This window comes from Lonchura striata, chromosome 14 (genome assembly GCF_050655825.1).
Source record: "Lonchura striata isolate lonStrDom1 chromosome 14, ASM5065582v1, whole genome shotgun sequence".
Classification (NCBI taxonomy): domain Eukaryota; kingdom Metazoa; phylum Chordata; class Aves; order Passeriformes; family Estrildidae; genus Lonchura; species Lonchura striata.
In genome coordinates this window covers 5,385,735-5,403,670 of record NC_140716.1, presented here as the reverse complement: position 1 = coordinate 5,403,670, position 17,936 = coordinate 5,385,735, and the positions used below count along the sequence as shown (strand labels likewise).

Genomic DNA, 17,936 nt, shown 5'->3' with positions numbered 1-17,936 from the left:
AAATCAGGCTGTCCTTGAAGCCAAGCATGGCTGGTTTTGTTCACGACTCAAATAAGCAATCTTCAATGAAAACCCACAAAATGCTGAATTAAGCCCTGCACAGAAGCAGCTACTCTGCTTTTGAGATGCTGCACTGGTGTCCCACCATAATGCTGGGATAAGGTGTCATCTTTAGCATTCATTATGAATTCCAGGTCCTGACAGAGGACTTCACAAAAAAAGGCTTCAGCTGACTTTACATTTATCCCCTTGAAAATCTTGCTGTTGGGTATGTAAAATTACTGCTTTCTGTGACCTAAGTTGTCTGTCTAACCCAGACAACTGCAATGTTCAGATCTCTCCATGTTTAACCCAGATGTTCTAGTGCAGTTTGTGCTGTGCAGAGCACATCAGGGGTATTTTCCAGGTAGGGATGTCACGTTGCTGAGGGGTGGCCTTTTCTCCTTCTGCTGCCCAGAGCATCCGCTCACGTCGGGTTGCTGCTACCCCTGTGCTGTTGGTATTTGCAGGTAAAGGAGGAGTCAGGAGAGAATGCCCCGGTGCTGAGTGATGATGAACTCGTGTCAATGTCCGTACGGGAGCTGAACCAGCACCTGAGGGGTCTCACCAAAGAGGAGGTCATCCGTCTGAAGCAGCGGAGGCGCACGCTGAAGAACCGGGGCTACGCTGCCAGCTGCCGCATCAAGCGTGTGACTCAGAAAGAGGAGCTCGAGAGGCAGCGGGTTGAGCTGCAGCAAGAGGTGGAGAAGCTGGCCAGAGAAAACAGCAGCATGAAGCTAGAGCTGGATGCCTTGCGCTCCAAGTACGAAGCACTCCAGACCTTTGCTCGTACTGTGGCGCGAGGGCCTATTACCCCGACCAAAGTTGCCACCACCAGTGTCATCACCATCGTGAAATCGGCCGAAATCTCATCCAGTTCTGTGCCGTTCTCAGCAGCCTCCTAGTGCCCTCGGTGGGGGGAACTAGCAGCCTTTCAGAGGGGAGGGGATAAGGCTCTTATGCATTGTTCCGGAGTCCTTGGTCACGTCAAGAATTGGCATTTTAAGAAGTCTCTTCCAAAAGTGCAAAAAACAGAAGAATATAAAAAAAGAAAAGAGAAAAACAAACCCAAAGGGTTCCTACAAAGGGAACTTAACTGGCTGCTTCTGTCTGGACTCAGTGGCTCCATCAACCTCTCGTGTCCAGGATTTGAGCTCTATATGCAGTACAAATTGCAAGATCTGCTTCCTCCTTCCCTCTGCCTCCACAAACCCCTCTCAGCTGTGGGCAGCTTTCCAGCTGGGAGAAGATACCTGAGGAGCCTCCGGAGTCTTCGTGAATGATGCTCAAGAGCCAGGAAACATATGGACCGTAGAAATCATCGTGTGAGATGAATGTATGGGAAAAAGGGTTTCCTTTAGTGGCCTCCTACTCCTTGTAAGAAGGGTCTCCCCTACCTTCCCCACTTCCACCTGATATTATGAGGGCAGGAATATAGGCTTTTTGGGTTTGATTTCATCCTGCTAACAGTGGATGGGAGTGGGAGGATGATGGAGATAAATGCTTGGGTCTGACCACACCATTAAGAATAACCTTCTGATTTCAATCCATGCTGTTAAAATATGGAAATATATATATTTTACATATTTTAATATGCCCCATTACCTGTGTGGCCTGTAAAAAAACTACATTGCAGCCTCCTTTATTCCAAGCCCAAGTTTCCTGATAGCTCCTTCCCAAAGGTGTGCCTGTGAATTGGGTATATTTATGCAGTTTATTTCTTCCAAATGATCCGCAGTCTTGAAGTAGCAGCTTTTTTTTCCTGGGTTACCTGAAGCTGAAGGGAGGGAGGCACAGTAAATGCTGTGAAGAGCAGTGTGGTGAGGAGGACAAGGGGAGATGAGGAAAAATGCTGCATGTATTACTGGTGGAGGCAGAATTGGCTGTGAGAGAAGGTGGGACAGTTCTGCTGGGATCAGCACTACGAGAAGGGGTTTGTGCAGAGGATTTCGAAAGATGTTTTTGAAGCACTGAAGTGTAACTAGAGGGCAATAGCATTCAGCCAGGAGGAGAGAAGTTTAGAGTCTCCTCTTTGACAAAAGCATTGGTATGTTAGCAATGAGCATCCTTAGCTGGAGATCTGTGCTCACCAGTCCTTGGTGATCAGAGAAGGGCTGTGGAGAGGTCAGATGGGAGCTTGGAAGAGTCTTTCCCTCTCCATAGCACATCAGATGCTGAATTTGGGATCCAAAGAGTACAGTGAACAACCCTCAGTGTTCAGACAACCTGTGTGAATGTGACCCTGAAACTTGATGCTTTCTCTTGCAAGTGGGTGAGTTATAATGAGGGCAGGATGGAAAATCAATGTGTGTGCAGGGGACAGAAATTGGGATCGAGAAGTCGTTTGTTTGGCTCTGAGCAGTGGTTTGGGAGAGGGATTTCTGGCTTGGCAGTGGGCAGGATTTGGGAAGCTGAAAGGAGAGGTTCTGCTGTCGCACAGCAGTGATGAAACAATGAATGTTTCCAGGTCACTGTAAAAAAAAAATAGCTATGTTGGTGTTTGTGTGTTTTGTTGTTGTTTTTTTTTTTTTATTCTTGAAGTAGGAAAGGAAAGGGACTGTGTGTTTTGTAGGGCAGATCAGAGACTTAAGGAAAGGACGATGCCTGTTGTCATGCAGGTGAGAAGAGAATGAGATTGCTGAGGTTTTAAGATGAGGAGAAGAGCTTAGAGAATTTGGGCTCTGGAACAAAGATCACGGAGAATTTATAAGTGGTTTGGACTGAAAGAGAATAATCAAGTGCTACCGCTGTTGGAAAGAGGACAGTGAACTGGCATCTGACACCCAGTATATAATTTGTTGTTTGAGGCTTTGTCTTGCCTTGAATGGCAGTAAGTTGGTAGAAATTTAGTGAAGCCCTACTTGTCTTTGGAAGAAGTTGTTAGCTTGCTTTTTCTTTTTTTTTTTCACCTTGTCATCGGAGTCTCTGGATTTCCCAGGAGGATCCTTTGTGAAATAGGTTAATGAAAAGAGAAACCTCAGACTTGGTTCTCATTCAGTCCCCAACATCGACATCCGTGACTTTACTGAGCCAGAAAGGGTGTCAGTGAAACGCTTCCTGAAGGCTCGTTCCCCCTGCCAGATCCACACGTTTTGGAGGGGAGCAGGGAGTTTCCTTCAAGTGATTTTCCAACACGTAGAGTTTGGATGGCACTTAGTGTTACCTCATTTCTCCTCCATTCCCTCCCTATCTCCAAACAGGCAGATCAATGTCCTGTGTATCAGTACCAGTTATTGACTCCCACAGCAGAAGCTGAGGAAGAGAAAGATGTTACGGTCATTTCCTGGTCCTCTCATGTTCTCCAGCTCACAGACATTGGACACTTTCCCAGACCTTACAGGTGCCTCCAAAACCAGGCAAAATGGAGACTCCTGGCACTGTTGGGGCTTTAAATGAAAACTTTAATGAAAAAGGCCAGTTGACTTGAAAATGCCCAAATGCTTCCAGTCTTTAAAACAGCTCCAGAGCTCCATAACATTCCTGGCTAGATAGGAACACCCTCTGGCTGCCCTTGACACCCCTCTGGGGAAATCAGACCTGTCTCACTGAAGGGGACAGAGGTTGAACTTTGTTCCTGGGGTCTTCTTGATGTTGGAATGAGTTGAGAAACATATCTTGATGTGGCACTTCCCTTGTGGCCAAGTATTTCTTTTTTTTCTAGTTCTTGGAAGGGTGCCAAAGGCTTGTCCAAGTGATTGCTAGTTTAGTGCTGGTAGGCACTTAAATCTCTGGTCACTCGATAAAGAACAAGAGGCCTGGGTGTTGTTAAAGCTGTTGATACCATAGCCATGGTAGGTAATCCATATTGGATATCCATAAGGACCACGTGGAAATATTTAAAGAGAGAGAAATATATATATAAATATATAATTATATACATTTTATCGTACAGATTTTTCGTAAAAAAGAAAAAAAATAATTTTTTTTCCAAGTTTGATACTGTAAATCTTTATTAAAAGAAATTGCCAGTCCAGGGCTCCCTGGGTGGTGACCTGGAGGAGAATGAAATGTCCTGGCTAAACTTCCACAGAGGGATCAGAATTGCAAGGTAATGTGGAGGGAGGAATGACCCGAAAGCTGTTGATCGCGTTGGAGACCCAGCTCCTCCACCCTCCTCCCTGGAGGGCCCTCCAGCTTGGGGTTGTCGCGTTGCATTCCTCTGGGGTTCGGTTTGTTTCTGTTGCGTTTTATTTTGTTTTGTTTTGTTTTTTTTCCTCTCCGTCCTGCACTTGCCAGCCTGACACCCAGGGCGAGCGCGGCGTGGGGGGCTGGTGGCGAGGGGCGCGTCCCCGCCGCGCCTCCCTGCTGCAGTACTTTGGATGCCGGGGCTCCCTTCTCTGCCCCTCTTAGTTTGTCCCCCCGACCCCGCTGAGGAGGAGCGGGGGCTCTGATTTTTGGGTGCTGGGATCCTCTCCCCTGGGCCTGGCCTTTCTTTGGTTGCTCCCCATCCGCAGTGTGACGTGGGAACCGAGGGCTGGGTGGGAGGCAGGAGAAGACGAAGGCGTCGCGCAGGGAGCGGGAAGGGACACCTCTGTTCTTGTAGATGTGTGTGCTGTGCTCTCTGTTGGGAGTGGGGAACCTTTCCCTCCAAGGGCAGCTCCAGATCCCTTTGAAACAAGGCAGCGTCTCTGCTCCTGCCCAGCTCCACCATGTGCCAGGAGGAGACCACACAGTGCAGAGACCTGGGTGCCACAGCAGCTCCAGGACGGCGGGGAGGGACGAGGCGCTGGCACTGAGCCGGGGCGGAGGTGAGCTGTGCCACGGGATGGCTCAGACCCGGGGAGGAGGAGAAGTGGCAGTTTTTTCTCTCTCGAATCATTTAAACTTCATTGTCATGATTGTTTTTATTTAAAAAAAAAAAAAGGAAAAAAGGAAAAAAAAAAAAAGGAAAAAAAAGAAACAAAACAAACCGAAAAACTTTTGTAATGTGGATTTGTTTTCCTTCGTCTGTATTTCAGTCTGCTGGGGTGTTTCTGTAGATGGTGGATACTTGCTTTCATTTTTTTAATGATAGAAGTCTTCTGTTTTAAGTTGTTTTTTATCACCAGCTCATTCTATCCTCTGTGGTTACTCAGTAATTTCATTTCAATATTTATTTTTGTGCTGCTTTTTTATTATAAAATAAATTATTGATATACCAAGCAATGTGGATTCCTGTTTGTAAGGCGAATAGCCCTGTGTATGTGTCCATTACTTCTCTTGACAGCCACAACGTAATTTATTGCTGTAAATTTAGCTGCAGTGACTGGTTTTTTTGTACCTTTCCAATAAAGCATTTTCTGGTTTCAGACTTGCCCTGGTCTATGGTCAGCGTTTTGGAGCCTGAATTGATCTTCAGTGGAGTGTTTTCCTGGGGTTTTTTTTGCTGCCTGTCCCCAGTGCAGCACCCGGCTGGCTGTGGCACTGCGGTGAGCGATGTGTTTTTTGGAGGCAGGCGAGTGGGATGGCAGCTTGGGCTTTTGCAATCATCTGACCCAACCTCCTGGAGCCCATCTCAGCCTTGCTGTGGTGCTTTCCTGGGACACTTGGAATGTGCTCCAGGGATAGCTCCTGTCCGAGCTGTTTGTCAGGTTGATGCTGTGCTCAGACCGTGTGTCTGTTCCTGACCCAGGGGCTCTGTCTTTGTGCACAATCGGGGGTGTCTGTGTTAGCACAAGCAGGACTGACAGCTCACCACCCCTGCCTGCAGTCGTGATGCTGAGCAAAGCCACTTGTGGCTTGGAGACACCATGACCTGTCTTGAAGTGCTGGAGAGAGACACTCCTCTCTTCCTTTGGGTTGTGAAATGTCCCTTCATGGTTTCCCTGTGTGACTGCTTGTGAATAAACTGCTTTAACCCCTTACATCAATACTTCATCTTTTTGCTTTTCCCTGTTGAGGCTTTTAAAAAGGTGGTACCTTGTGCCAGTGAGCTTTTAGGGGTTGTGTTGGCTTTAATTCCCTATTTCAAGTGGTAGAGTTTCTTGAGGGAACAGCTGAAGGGGGTAAAACACTTGGGCTGTGTTGGGGCAGTAGGTTGGAGACAGATGGGTGTGTTGGCCAAAGCTGGAATTAAGAGGTAGGGCAAAGTGAAGAGGAGCAGGCTGAAAGGCTTTTTTTGTGTGTCAGCAGGTAATGGATGGTCATTAGGTGGGGCCAGGCAGGCTTGGCTGAGCAGGCACGTGGGTGAAGCCTGAGGGTGATGGCAGTCTGCTGAGCAAAAAAAGCATCATCAGCTGCTTTGGCTCCTGTCTGGAGTCACTGCAGTGAGGAGCTGTGACAACAGAGGGGACAGGGAGGTGTGCCAGTTGTGACTGTCGGAGGGATAGAGGAACATTAGTTCAGGAAGGAAAGGCCAGGTGAAGATTCAGAAGTGAAAGAAAACATTCACCATGCATAGAAGAGGAGTATAAAAGGTCTCTGTGAAGAGGGTGGTAAAAGCACAAATCTTGCTCTCTGGCACAGGTCTGGCAGTCTGCTGCCTGTCAGCAGCTGGGCCCAGGGACTTGTTGGTGAGTGCTGGCACCCAAAAAAAGAAGTGTCTGTCTCTGACTGGGTGCTGTGCAGTGAGCAACCATGCGTGAGAGCTGCCTCTGCTGTGGTGCCAGCAGCTGCCTGCCTTCCCCTCTGCTTTTAGGGAGGTCAGCCTGGGCTCCTGCAGGTGTAGTGACAGAGTGTGCCTGTGATGATCATCCCTGACATAAGTGGGGTGTAAACCTGCCTGATCCAAGCCCAAAAAGCACCAGGAGATCCGATAGCTGTAACTCAGCCTTGTCCTTGGGGAAAGCCCGAGGACAAGTGACAACGGGAAAACAAATCTGCCGACCACTGGAGCCTGCTGCTGGCAGTGAGAGATGCCTGTTCCTCCCTGGCAGCCTGCTGGCGTGGCTCCAGGCACAGCAGGCTCCTGTGTAGGTCACCCGTGTGCTCGCCGCCAGCTTTCCCCGTGTCCTTGCTGAGGAGGCAGAGGAGACCGCGTCCAGCCTACATCACCGTTGACATTTCTATTCCCCGTGGATGCCTTTTGACAGCCTAAGGGTTTGAGGGCCATGACAGCACCCAGCCTGAGCCATCAGCTCTTGCCTCTCTCCCCTCTCCAAGAAAAAGGACGAGCAGGAGGCCCAGCTCGCGCCGGCTGGAGCAGGGAGGGTGCCTGCTGTTGCTGTCGCGGCAGCCAGCTGGTGTCCAGCCCAGCACGGCTCCTTCAGGCTGGTATCACACTGCTGACTTGCATGAGTCACAGCTGACTTCTCTTTTTTTTTTTTCTTCTCCCCCTTGTTTGGCTTGCAAGAAAGATCTGTTTTACATATAATACAGTAATCAGGGCTTGACATAAATAGGCAAATGTTATTGTCTGCAGTGGGAATTGCACCTGCTGGCAGAGCAATGGAAGCAGCCCATTATGCACTGGAGTCGATCATTTGTGCAATGAAGTACAACCACGCTTCTTGCTGTGTTCTTGTGCAAGTCTTTATCTCAGCGGCTGCGAGCGCGCCAGCAGATGTGCCATCATCACCTTTGCAGTCTGTGCTCACCCCAGGAGCCAGAGCAGCCTCTGTTCCTGCAGCTGTGGCCGTCCTCTCCCAGAGGGGTGAAGACCAAGATGTTCAGTTGAGATGTCCCTGCTTCTGTGCTGGCTGCATTACAAAGCCAATCAACCTTGTCCCTGAGTACTGAGGCTGCACTTTCTATGCAGGACAGTCTTGCTCCCAGGATGTGCAGGATCCTGGATGAATGCCTGGATGTGCACAGCCTCTGGCTCTTGTTTATGGGCCTCCTTGCAGGAAAAGTGGCAGCAGTCTCACCGGCTGAGCAGGTGTGAGCAGTGCTCCTTCGGACTAGAGGGACTTGCAGGACTGGCTGAACTCGTGTGGAGTCTGGGCTATAGCATGGTAGAATTTCTCCAATAATAATAATAATAATAATAATAATAATAATAATAATAATAATAAAAATAAATAGAGCTTGTCTTGTTTGTTCTGGAGTGTGGGCTTAGCTTAGCTAAACCAGATCCAGCTCCTCTGAACCACTGTATCCACAGCTTAGGCGAGGGTTGGAAGAGGGGCTGTGCAAGGAGAGGAAGCTGGAGACACACACATTCTTTGTGGAGTGAAAAAGATGAGCACAAATCCTGTAGGAATGCCAAAATGTGCAGGATGCTGCGTGTGCAGGTATTTCTGCTGGGCCAGCATTGAGGGGCAGGGAGGACGTTAAGCTTAAGAGCATCAGCATTATAGCAGGAACAGGCAGATCGTGGGCTTTGCTTGCTGAGCTCAGTGAAAATGCTTGCTTGCTCTGTGCTAGAAATTGCTGTTTATTAGAAAAAAAAATAAATAATTTTCTGTTGTAATTTACATTTTGCAGCTTAAGAGCAGGGCAAAAAAAGATGCAAATTCTATGTATGAGTTGTGTTTAAAAGGGCTCCAAGCCTTATCCATTGGTTTGTTTGCCACATGACTGCAAATCTGAGGATATAGATTTGCCTTCATCCTTCCACTAGCCAGCTGCCATGCCAGACAACAGCCCAACCAGTGCCTAAGTTCATTCCTAAGGATCATCTCATTAACAGGAGAATAGAAATTAGACTAAAAATTGGGGAAAAAAGGAGAAGTCTTAAGAGGAGGACGTGAGCTCACCATCACTGATACGAAGAGCATCCCTCCACGCAGTCTTTCCTTGCCTGTGGTCTTGCCCCACTGGCAACATCCCTCAGCACCTCTCTATCCTCACCATGATCACCCAGCTGGGCTCAGCTCCTGCTTGCCTTCCCACAGGTCAGGCAAAGCCCAGGGATGGGGAATAGTGAAGGGTTAGGAGGAACAGACAGTTCCCAGTAAGTGAATTCCTATCACCACCATAGTCTGGTTCCCTAATAAAGATTCTGAAAAGGAAGCTGGAATCCCTTTTAACTTCTGACCAGTTCAGAGATAAGCTGGTTTAGACATAAACAAGCACTTCTGTCACTGGCAGCTCTCAGAAATGCAGCTGCAGACCTCTGGTTAGTCCCAGTGAGGTGCTGCCACACTGCCAGGGGAGTTACTTGGACAGCTGCATCCACATCTGGAGGGAGAAGAGGATGACTTACTCTTTCTCCATGGTAAAGGTCTTTTGCACATCTCTATAAGCTTTGCTGTGAGAAGGAAAGGGGAAAAGATGTAAAAATAAGGAATGACGTCTTTCAACCTTTACCAGGTTTTGAGGTGAAGCGAAGTCACCTTCCTGGGTTGGTTTTCTCCACAGAGCCCTTGGAGATAATTTTTTTACTCAAATTGGGAGAAATTAGAGCAGAACTGTGCTGAGAAAAGCATTTCTCTCAGGCCTCAGCATTGCTTGGAGGTAAGAGTAGAGCAAGGGCAGCTGGTCTGTCCTGCACCCTGACTCCCCTCCCTGCCTGGCATCCCCCAGCACTGGCACAGGGCTGGCAGAGAGACAGCAGCAGTGGGTCAGCAAAGCCCAGGCTGCAACACAGGGTTCAACACAGCTCCATCCATGATAGTAGAAGCTGGCACTATTTGACTTAACCTTTTCTGGATTATTACATCTTCCCTTTGAGAGACTGGCTTTTTGGATAGAGTTCCTGGCTTCTCAGTATTCTGATTAGCCCAGGCTGTCTCAGCCTCAAGACACCTCCCCTCTGCACGAGTTAAAACCTCTTCAGTGTCAGTGTCTCTTCTGATACCTCCTACAGCTCCTCATCTGACAGGATTAGCATTCTCTTTTCAATGTTTTTGCTCTTCCTGCTGCTCTGTCCATCTATCTTGGTGGCCATGTGCCCGTTCTCCCCCGGTGCTTTGCGCTCTGCCTCCTGCATGGACTGCTGGGTGTACTGCTGGTACGCGGGCGAGAAGTTGTGGATGGCATCCTGCACAATGTCCTGGGGGCTGATGGTCTCCTTCAGCCCACTCGAGATGCTCTGCATCGGGGCGAGGTTTGCTGCAAAACAGGGAGAGCAGGAGGGTGATGGGGCAGCAATCGATGAGCCCAAGTGATCCAACGCACTTCTCCTTAGAAATTCAAGAAGATCAAGGGCTCATTCTGGGCCACAGTAGCTTGTGGTCCCAGGTTTCAAGGAGAAGGAAGAAAATCCCAGCTCCATGTTCCAAAGGGTAGATCCTCTCCAAGAGCATGTGGGTAATACCACCATCCCCTAATCCTGCCCAGCCACACCAAGGTCTCCTTACCTGCCCCCTTGTTTTAGCTTGTGGGTGTCATGAGGGAAGAGGAAGAAGAAATGTAGAGAGCACAGGATAAAGAAATTCCTCTTGTAGCTTCTAACATCCCATTGGTAATGGGATACTAATAAAATAAGGGAAGTTTCCTCTTTCCTTAGTCATTGAAGAAAGGAAAAAGTGAGGAAGAGTTACCTGTTGAGTTTTCTTTCTTCTCCCTGTACACGTGGCAGGTGAATGCGTAGCGCAGGGCAATGGAAGCGAAGAACATTTCAATGCAGATGATGAAGTTCTGGTAGCCAGCAGCCACTGTCCCAGCTCCCACCTCCTTCCCATCGATGATCTGAACTTCAGGGATCACCCCACATTTCTCCAGGATTGCCAGCAGTGTCCCTGTGCGGGGGAAGGGAGAGGGATCAGTTCTGCTCCTGCACCCCTGGTCCAGGTGGGGCTATGGGAGGAGAAGCGCTGGGTGTCTGTGGTGGGGCCCACCTTGCCAGAAGGAGAGGAAGATGACAGCCTTGATGGTGATGAACTTGAGGACCGGCTCAAATGGGCGCAGCAAGTCCATGGTGGCGAAGTAGAAGAGGAAAAGGGCATAAAGAGCCAGGCTGACAGAGAAGTTGTAGATGATGGTGATGTAGAGGTATCCACTGTGGACACTGCAGGCAGAGAGAGAGAGAGAGCTGCTGCCCTGGGCTTTGGGGAGCAAAGGAAGTGCAGCTGGGGGCAAAGAAAGATCAAATGGGGAAGGGGAGGCTGCACAGCTTTGCTGTTGGGGAGAGCACAGCCCAGGAAAGAGAGGAGGGCAGAGGTAGCAGCTTCTCCTCTGCCCATGGGATTTATTTTTATTTATTAATTTATTTATTATGGCTCACAGGCGTTTTGTCCTTTTATTGTTTGGGGGCAGTGAGTCTCTGTTCCCTGGCTCTTTGGGCTCACAGTGCTCTCACTATCCATGGAGCAGCTTCCTGGGGAGACTGGTGGTAGAGCAGGGATCCATCCTCTCCCATTCACTCCCCCCCAGCCCCACCCAGCAGCCTCACTTGAAGTCTCCATCGTGGTACTTCCCAAATGCCTGCAGGATGATGGTGACGATTGCCATGAGGGGTTTCACAATGCAGAACTGCAGCGTGGCCTGCACAGGGGAGAGACACGGTGTACCACGGGCAGCAGGACATGCCACCCCTCTGCTCCAGGGACACACACAGAGGAGAGAGCAGTGCTCTGGGGTGAAATATGAACCAACACAAGGTCTGCAGATGCGAGGGAGTGGGGCTTCCAGAGACAGCTCCTGAAAGGCAGCATAGCCAGTGCAAGGTGGGGGACAGACAGGTGACAAGATTCAGCCCACTGTGCAGTCCTGGAGAGTGAGACAGCATCCAGGCTAACCTGGGACTGGACAGAGATGGCAATCTGAGCTCTGCAGTGGGAGGAGGCCCTGACTCAGCAGTGAGTCAGAGGCAAGGACAGCAAGCAGCCTTGCTGCTGGCCAGGTGCCAGCAAGCTGGTGACCTGCCTCCCTCAGAGGAAAAAAGCCTCCAAATCCAGCATCTTAAGTGAATAATGAAGCTAAGCCCCCTTGGCAGGGCAGTGGGGAAGGAACTTGCCACCCAGAGAGCCTCATCTGAGGGAAGTGCAGTCAATGCTCCCCAAGGGGTACCCACCTGCTTGCAGAAGCGCAGGAACCCGATGGAGTAGGACATACCCTGAAGGCAGCAGGTCCCATAAAAGCAGCTGGACCTGGAAGCAGAAGACAAGGAGATGCCATTGGGGGTGCTGGGTGGGGAAAGTGGATGGAGAAGGAGCTCACAGGATGCTGGGACTTACGCAATGGGCTTCCCTCGGATCTCTGTCATGATGGTGCTCTCCCCTCCAAGGTACTCGAAACACAGGCTCAGGAAGCTGTAAATCACAAAAGCTGCCAAGGCAAGGGCAGACATGATCAGCAGGACTGATGGGAGTCCTGGAGGGGGTATTTAATCTCACATTCCTTCCTGCTCAGGTGTTTCCTCATCCAGCCTGGCACTGCATCAAGATTTGGGATGCTGGTGTGTGGGAGCCCACTGAGAGGAGCAGCACATCAAATCTAGCTGACTTCCAAGTGGAGTCAGACACATTGCACTATGTGCACAGAGTCCATTACAGACACAGAAGCTCCTCTGGGCACACACAGTCTATCCAGTGACCATGTGCATGGAAGTACCTCAAAATTGCTAAGGGGCAGCACAAATGGTTGGTGGCCAGCAAGCAGTGGGTCCTGAACAGTTTTCTTGGACATCCCCACTGCTTATTTTTCATATACTCCAAACCTGAAGTAATGCAAATGCCCACACAACTTAGTTCCTGAGGAAGAGAGGACCAAGGTAGAAAAACAGCCTTAATCCTGACAAGTTTCCTTTGCACTTCAACACACCCCAATGCTCCATTTCCTTAGGTACATCTGCCTCATGTTTTAGAGAAGCTGCACTTCTACCTCACAGATAGCCAGAAAACCTCTTTCCCAGGACTGTGGTGCTGGGGTCCCTCCAAGCCCGTGTGTGAAAGGCTGCAGCTCATGTTGGTCTGTGGGACACCCCCTCCCTGCTGCCAACAGAGAAGAAAGGAGAAAACCTTTGCCTGGAGGGAGAGTGGGAAGTGAAAGCAATGGAGATTTGCCGCTTCACAGCCCAAGATGCTCCAAAGACAGGTCAGCAGGATGAGAGCCCTGCTCTGCCTTCAGCCTCCCCGCTGAGCAGCTGCTGTGCTCACCTTCATAGCAGTCACGCACCGAGTCGAAGTAGACGTAGTACTGGTGGCTGCCGAGCAGGAGGAGGCTGAGCCACGAGTCAAAGGCATAGACAGGCACGATGAAGAGGATGCGGATGATGTAGCGCTGCTCCTTGGGGATGGTGTAGTTCCTCAGGTGTGTGTAGATCTGCAAAGTGCCCAGCATGCAGAGTTGTGGTTGCCACAGGTCAGGATGGGAACTAGAGGTGCCCCCAAGCCCACACGGGTGCTGTGTTAACCCTCCTCTCTGGGGTGAGAGCTCTGCCAGCTTTCCACCACAGACCATCACAGTGAACACACACAACAGGCTCCATTCCAGTCCCTGGGCCCATCCCTTCCATGAAAACATGTGGAAATCAGGTTTCTTCTCTGGGCTGTGTGAGGAATGTGCCCTCCCCTGTGCAGTCCCATCCCAGTGCTTGAAGACAGCCACTTGCCCCAGGCCTGCCTCCAGCAGCATGGACCTGCACAGCCCCCTAAACCATGCCCACTCGGGATATGCCTCAAGGCAGCTGGTGCTGTGCACCCCAAACACCCCAAATGCCCCACCTTGATGCTTCTGGGCAGTGCCTACAGCCTCTTCTGGCTCTGGCAACCACCTGGGGAGTGTGGCAAAACCATCCTTATGAGCTGCCAGCACCAGGCTCCTGACAGCAGGGATATCACCTCTGGGCAGCAACAGGAAGAAATACTTACCTGGAGCTGAGTGATTTGCAATGGACTTGGGGGCAATTGATAGTTTTGCTCTCATGTCAGCCCCTGTGTTGAGCCCCATGTCTGCTGCAGCCCATACCTGGTGGAAGGTGACGATGAGTGCTGACCACACGAAGATGCCAGAGATGGCCTGTGCTGCTGTCGTGGTCAGGAAAAGCTGCTGGTCATCCTGGGAGTTGTTGTGGGCAGCCGTAAGCAGGGCAACAGCTGAGAATGGTGGGGCTGAGGCCAGCCTGGCTGATGTGCCAGGCCCCAGCGTGCCAGGTGCCACGGGAGAGGGCACAGCACGTGTGGCATTACTCATCTGCAGGGAGGGAGAAGGAAGGGGAGTGGTGCAGGAAGGCAGGAGCAAGGTAAGCTGGTGACAGGGAAGGTCCCAGCAGATTTCCCAGCCCACACAGCATGTACAAAACCTCCTGTGAGATTTATCTCCTCCCCAGGGTTTTTCCAGGGTGTCCTTCACCCAAACTAGCCCCTTTGCCGTGATTGGGTCTGCTTCTCCCAGCAGGAAAATGCAAATATCCTTCAGAAGCAGACCCTCATTTCCCTGAGGAGGTCTATGCAGTTCCTATGTCTCCCAAAAGACACACTTCTCTTTCTCAGCTTTGCTCCTGGCTTTCTCAGGAATCACTCCCACTTGAAAGGGAATGATCTGTACGTCTTTTCCATCAGAAACCAGAGACTTAAGGGTTAAACCAATCCCTCACCCAGGATACTAAAGAGTCCCTTACCAACAAGCCATCAGGACACTTGTGTCATCTTCCGTGGGAGCCCAGAAAACACCAGATACCCCCCCAGATTTGGCTCCTTTCATCATGTGTGGCCTGCTGGGGGCAAAGCCTGGGGCTGCCCAAGAAACCAGACATTTGGTGTCACCCACATTCTTCACCCAGCTATTTCGGGATTGTGGGGGTGTCAGTGTGCCAGTAGTGCCAACCCCAAGACCTGAAGGACAGCCGGCAGTCCCTCCTGCACCCAAATTAAGCACAAGGGAGCAAGCCTGCTATTCCAGAGGCAGATCTGCTGCCCTTTGGGGATGCAGGAGTGCTGTGGCATCTCCCTGCTCGGTGTGTGCTCCTCAAAGGTGGCTGCCCCAAGGCACTGAGCATTCCTGTGCAGAGGGTGGCTGGGCATACGGACACCGTGTACCCTGTGCTTACAGACAGCAAGGACCAACCTAATAATAAGCAATTATTTATAGGGCAGCTTCGTATCTCAAGGCCAACAGATGCATAAACTGCCATGTTTGGGCTCTCTTTCTCTTAATCTATGGAAAGCTGCTTTTTCCCCAAGTATAACAATAGTGGTTTAAAAAACCAACAACCTGCGAGCTGAACTCTAACAATATAGATGCTTCTCAGTGCATTGTTAATAAACAAATACTTTAGCTGCTGGGTAACTATCGCCTGGGGTAAAACTGTAAGCATGAACTGGAGAGAAGCATAAAAATATCTGCCATGGATAAGAGTGGTAGGGAATGACCTCGGTCCAATTAAACACTGAAAACAAACCAAAGCAAGAGCTGACCCTGCGGCTCCCTGTTCTGCCCTCTCACCGAACCCCAACCTCACAGGAGAGCAAACTCGGCTGGTGTCAGATCAACAGCCCTAAAAATACCTTTCCGCGGCTCGGCCTGGCAGGAGTCGCGGGTAAGCGGAGCTGCCCTGGCGCGGCCCCAGGAGCGCGCCCGGAGCGGCCGCGGGGACCGGCGCTGGAGCGGGGACAGCCGCGGGGCCGAGAGGGTTACACAGGAGCAGGAGCCGCGTTTTCCTCCCTGCCGCCACCGTCCTGTGCTCCTGCCCCGGCCAGGATCCCGGAAAGCCGGGGCGGGAGCTGGTCTTTGGACAGACTTGGATGCTGCCGGACCTGCCTTGTAAACATTAACAGGAGGACGGAGATAGCTGGTGGTACGGGGAAGGACATGGGAGTCTGGCTGCGCCCCGTTCCCCAGTCACTCCTCACTCCTTCTGGGGGCTGCCCTGCTGCTGGCTGGGGCTAAATGGCTGGATTTGGCCACGCTTTGCCTCTGCCAGAGCATCATGACAGAGCAGGATGAAAGCTCACTCTTTCTAGCTGTTTTTCTAGTCACTTTTCTAGTGATCCAGCTTATTCCCCAGGACACGGCAGAGAGCTGTGCTCTTCACTAGATCCATTTATTCAGTTTTCAACCCAGCGCTGTGCCACAGATACTTGGTCCAAGACATCCCATCTCTTATGAACTTTCCCAGCCATGGCGGTGTGAGCACGGTGGCACCAACAGCCAGTCCTGGCAGCCTCCCCGACATTGTCACACTCTGAACATTGCAGAGCAAGCCATTAAAAGCAAAAGCCGCGGTGCCGCTCAGAGACAGGGCTCCCAGCTCCACAGGTAATTAGATCCCGGCCGTGCAAGGTAGTCAGGCAATTCAATGCAGTTACAGAGCCATTTGCTTCCAAAACAAAGGCAGCAAGGAGACACCGGGAATAATACCAGCTGCAAAATTCAGCTCCTCGATGGGACTGAGCCATATCCAATCTGTTTTCAGACACCTTGCAGGTACCTGCCATACAGTGTCTACCTGTTACATACACTCTCTGGGATATTAGAGATGCTAAGTGAGAACTGAAAAGATAAACTGAGCAGTGAAGCTTGTGTTCAGGCAGGCCACCTGCAAATGGGGCTTTTCACCTTGCCAGGGACTCCCCTCCATCGGCAGGCTGCCAGAGCCCAGACTCCCAGCTCACGTCTCCCTGTGTCCTGCAGCACCTAGGACATATCCCCATCTCAGCGGCAGCCCCCTGTGGAGTGAAGCAGGTCAGCAGGGAAAGGTGAGCCCTCGCAGCCCCCCAGCACTGCCTTTGAGATCCCTGACCCATATCCTGGGGAGGGGAGCATCCAGGCTTGGCCCCACCAGAGCAGGAGACATGCCCTTCCTCCTGATTGCTGTCAGATAAAGCCGGGATACTCTATTTACGGGACCAGCCTCTCCACACCACGATCAGGCCACTCAGGGGGAAGGACCTACAGCACACAGCTACAAATCGCGGCAGGGCAGCATCGAGCACTCCCTGAAGCCCATCTGGAGGAGTGGATGACGCAGGCACAGGGCTCTTATAGGAGGCTCTGCCCTCCCAGAGGCTCCCACAGGTGCTCAGAACCAATGGCTGAGTCAACCCCGATTTGTGGGGTTTCCCCCAGCTGCTGTGCACCCCCCCAGGGCCCCACTCACCCTTTGGGGCTCCTCCGGGAGGGAGTCCGGCTGCCGTGCACCTGCCTCTGCATCCCCCGTGCCCTCCTCCACCTGCCCCGCCGGAGACTCCTCCTCCGGACACCCTCCCAGCCCTGCCCGCTGCTGGCCGCGGGCCCTGCCGCTGCCCCAGTTACCCTCGCTGCTCCCGGCTCCCACCAGCACCCCACTTTTCCCAGCAGCGTCCCACTCTCCCCGCTGGCCCTTGTGTCCCGGCACCCCGCTTACCTTTACCAGCACCCCCTCGCTGTGCCCGGCTCGCCCTGCCAGCGCCCTCGCTGCGCCCCGGGCCCCGCGGGAGCTGGAGCAGCAGGTCGGGCTTTGTCTCCCGCAGAAAAGCTACCCAACTTACCTTTCCAGTCCGCCGCGCTCGGCACCCACGCCCGGAAAGCAAACACGGATGGAAAGCGGCTGTGCGGCCCGACACCGCTGTCCCCCGCCCAGCACACGGGCCGAGGGCAGGAGCTCTGCCTGGGCGGCAGAGGCAGCTTTCCCAGCAATTGGGAATTAATCTCTACCTGGAGGAGAGCAGTGCTAAAAGGCAGGCAGCTGGTGGCATCTTGTGCCTGTTGTTTGAGCAGGCCTTCCCCTTGGTTTATTGTGCAGCAGAGAGGAGCAAAGTCGAAGGACCAATTGCTCGGGCTCTAATTTATCAAACATGGAAAGGCAGCAAGGTAAGTCTGTCCGGGCTCCGAGCATCAAATCAGAGATGCTTCCATGACCTTTCCTCACCCCCTGCCCTATGCAGACCAGGTGGCACATACACAGCCAGGAAATGAAGGTACTTAACTTGTGCCTGGCTTTTAGGTAGTAACACTCAGCTCTCTGGGGCACAGCAGTGGTATGCCCCTCTATCACCACAGTGGAAGATGCAATTTCTATCCAATTTGCTGATTCATGCATGTTCTCTTCAAGCTGCTGGAGCTGTGGACACAGTAAGAGCTTCAGTTTTGTGTCAGGAGAGAATCCCTCCTAGCAAACCAAGATTGACAATAACTAATTCCACATGGCTCTCTCAGCCTTCCTAGACAAAAAAAAA

General features: G+C 51.5%; 2 protein-coding genes across 9 annotated transcripts in view; one reads left to right on the top strand and one right to left on the bottom strand.

Annotated features, from left to right (window-relative positions):
• Window positions 1-5,184, top strand: part of MAFK (MAF bZIP transcription factor K) — a 14,019-nt gene extending 8,835 nt beyond the window's left edge. For all 5 annotated transcript variants that reach the window (XM_021539701.4, XM_085591703.1, XM_085591701.1 and 2 more), the window contains exon 3: window positions 510-5,184. In XM_021539701.4, the coding sequence (XP_021395376.1) occupies window positions 510-944 (435 nt within the window). In that variant the 3' untranslated portion in view covers window positions 945-5,184. The remainder of the gene's footprint in view (window positions 1-509) is intronic.
• TMEM184A (transmembrane protein 184A) lies at window positions 2,555-17,936 on the bottom strand. 4 transcript variants are annotated; one of them, XM_085591692.1, is made up of 9 exons: window positions 17,250-17,936; window positions 13,750-13,974; window positions 12,939-13,104; window positions 12,018-12,108; window positions 11,855-11,930; window positions 11,234-11,325; window positions 10,680-10,849; window positions 10,383-10,580; window positions 2,555-9,951 (listed from the first exon to the last, which is right to left on the bottom strand). In XM_085591692.1, the coding sequence occupies exons 2-9, from the start codon at window positions 13,972-13,974 to the stop codon at window positions 9,701-9,703; spliced, it is 1,269 nt and encodes a 422-aa protein (XP_085447818.1). In that variant the 5' UTR covers window positions 17,250-17,936; the 3' UTR covers window positions 2,555-9,700. The 4 variants fall into 4 exon arrangements, with proteins under 4 accessions (XP_085447818.1, XP_085447816.1, XP_021395316.2 ...); XM_085591690.1 differs by having other exon boundaries at window positions 17,126-17,259; XM_021539641.4 differs by lacking the exon at window positions 17,250-17,936 and adding an exon at window positions 16,880-17,062.

Excerpts from the sequence above, each read along its gene's own strand:
- TMEM184A (XM_085591692.1), bottom strand. The coding sequence starts at position 13,974 with ATGAGTAATGCCACACGTGCTGTGCCCTCTCCCGTGGCACCTGGCACG. Across the intron at positions 12,109-12,938 it reads GGTGCGTGACTGCTATGAAG|CTTTTGTGATTTACAGCTTC; the intron begins GTGAGCACAGCA and ends TTGCCTTGGCAG. Across the intron at positions 10,850-11,233 it reads TACCACGATGGAGACTTCAA|TGTCCACAGTGGATACCTCT; the intron begins GTGAGGCTGCTG and ends CTCTGCCTGCAG.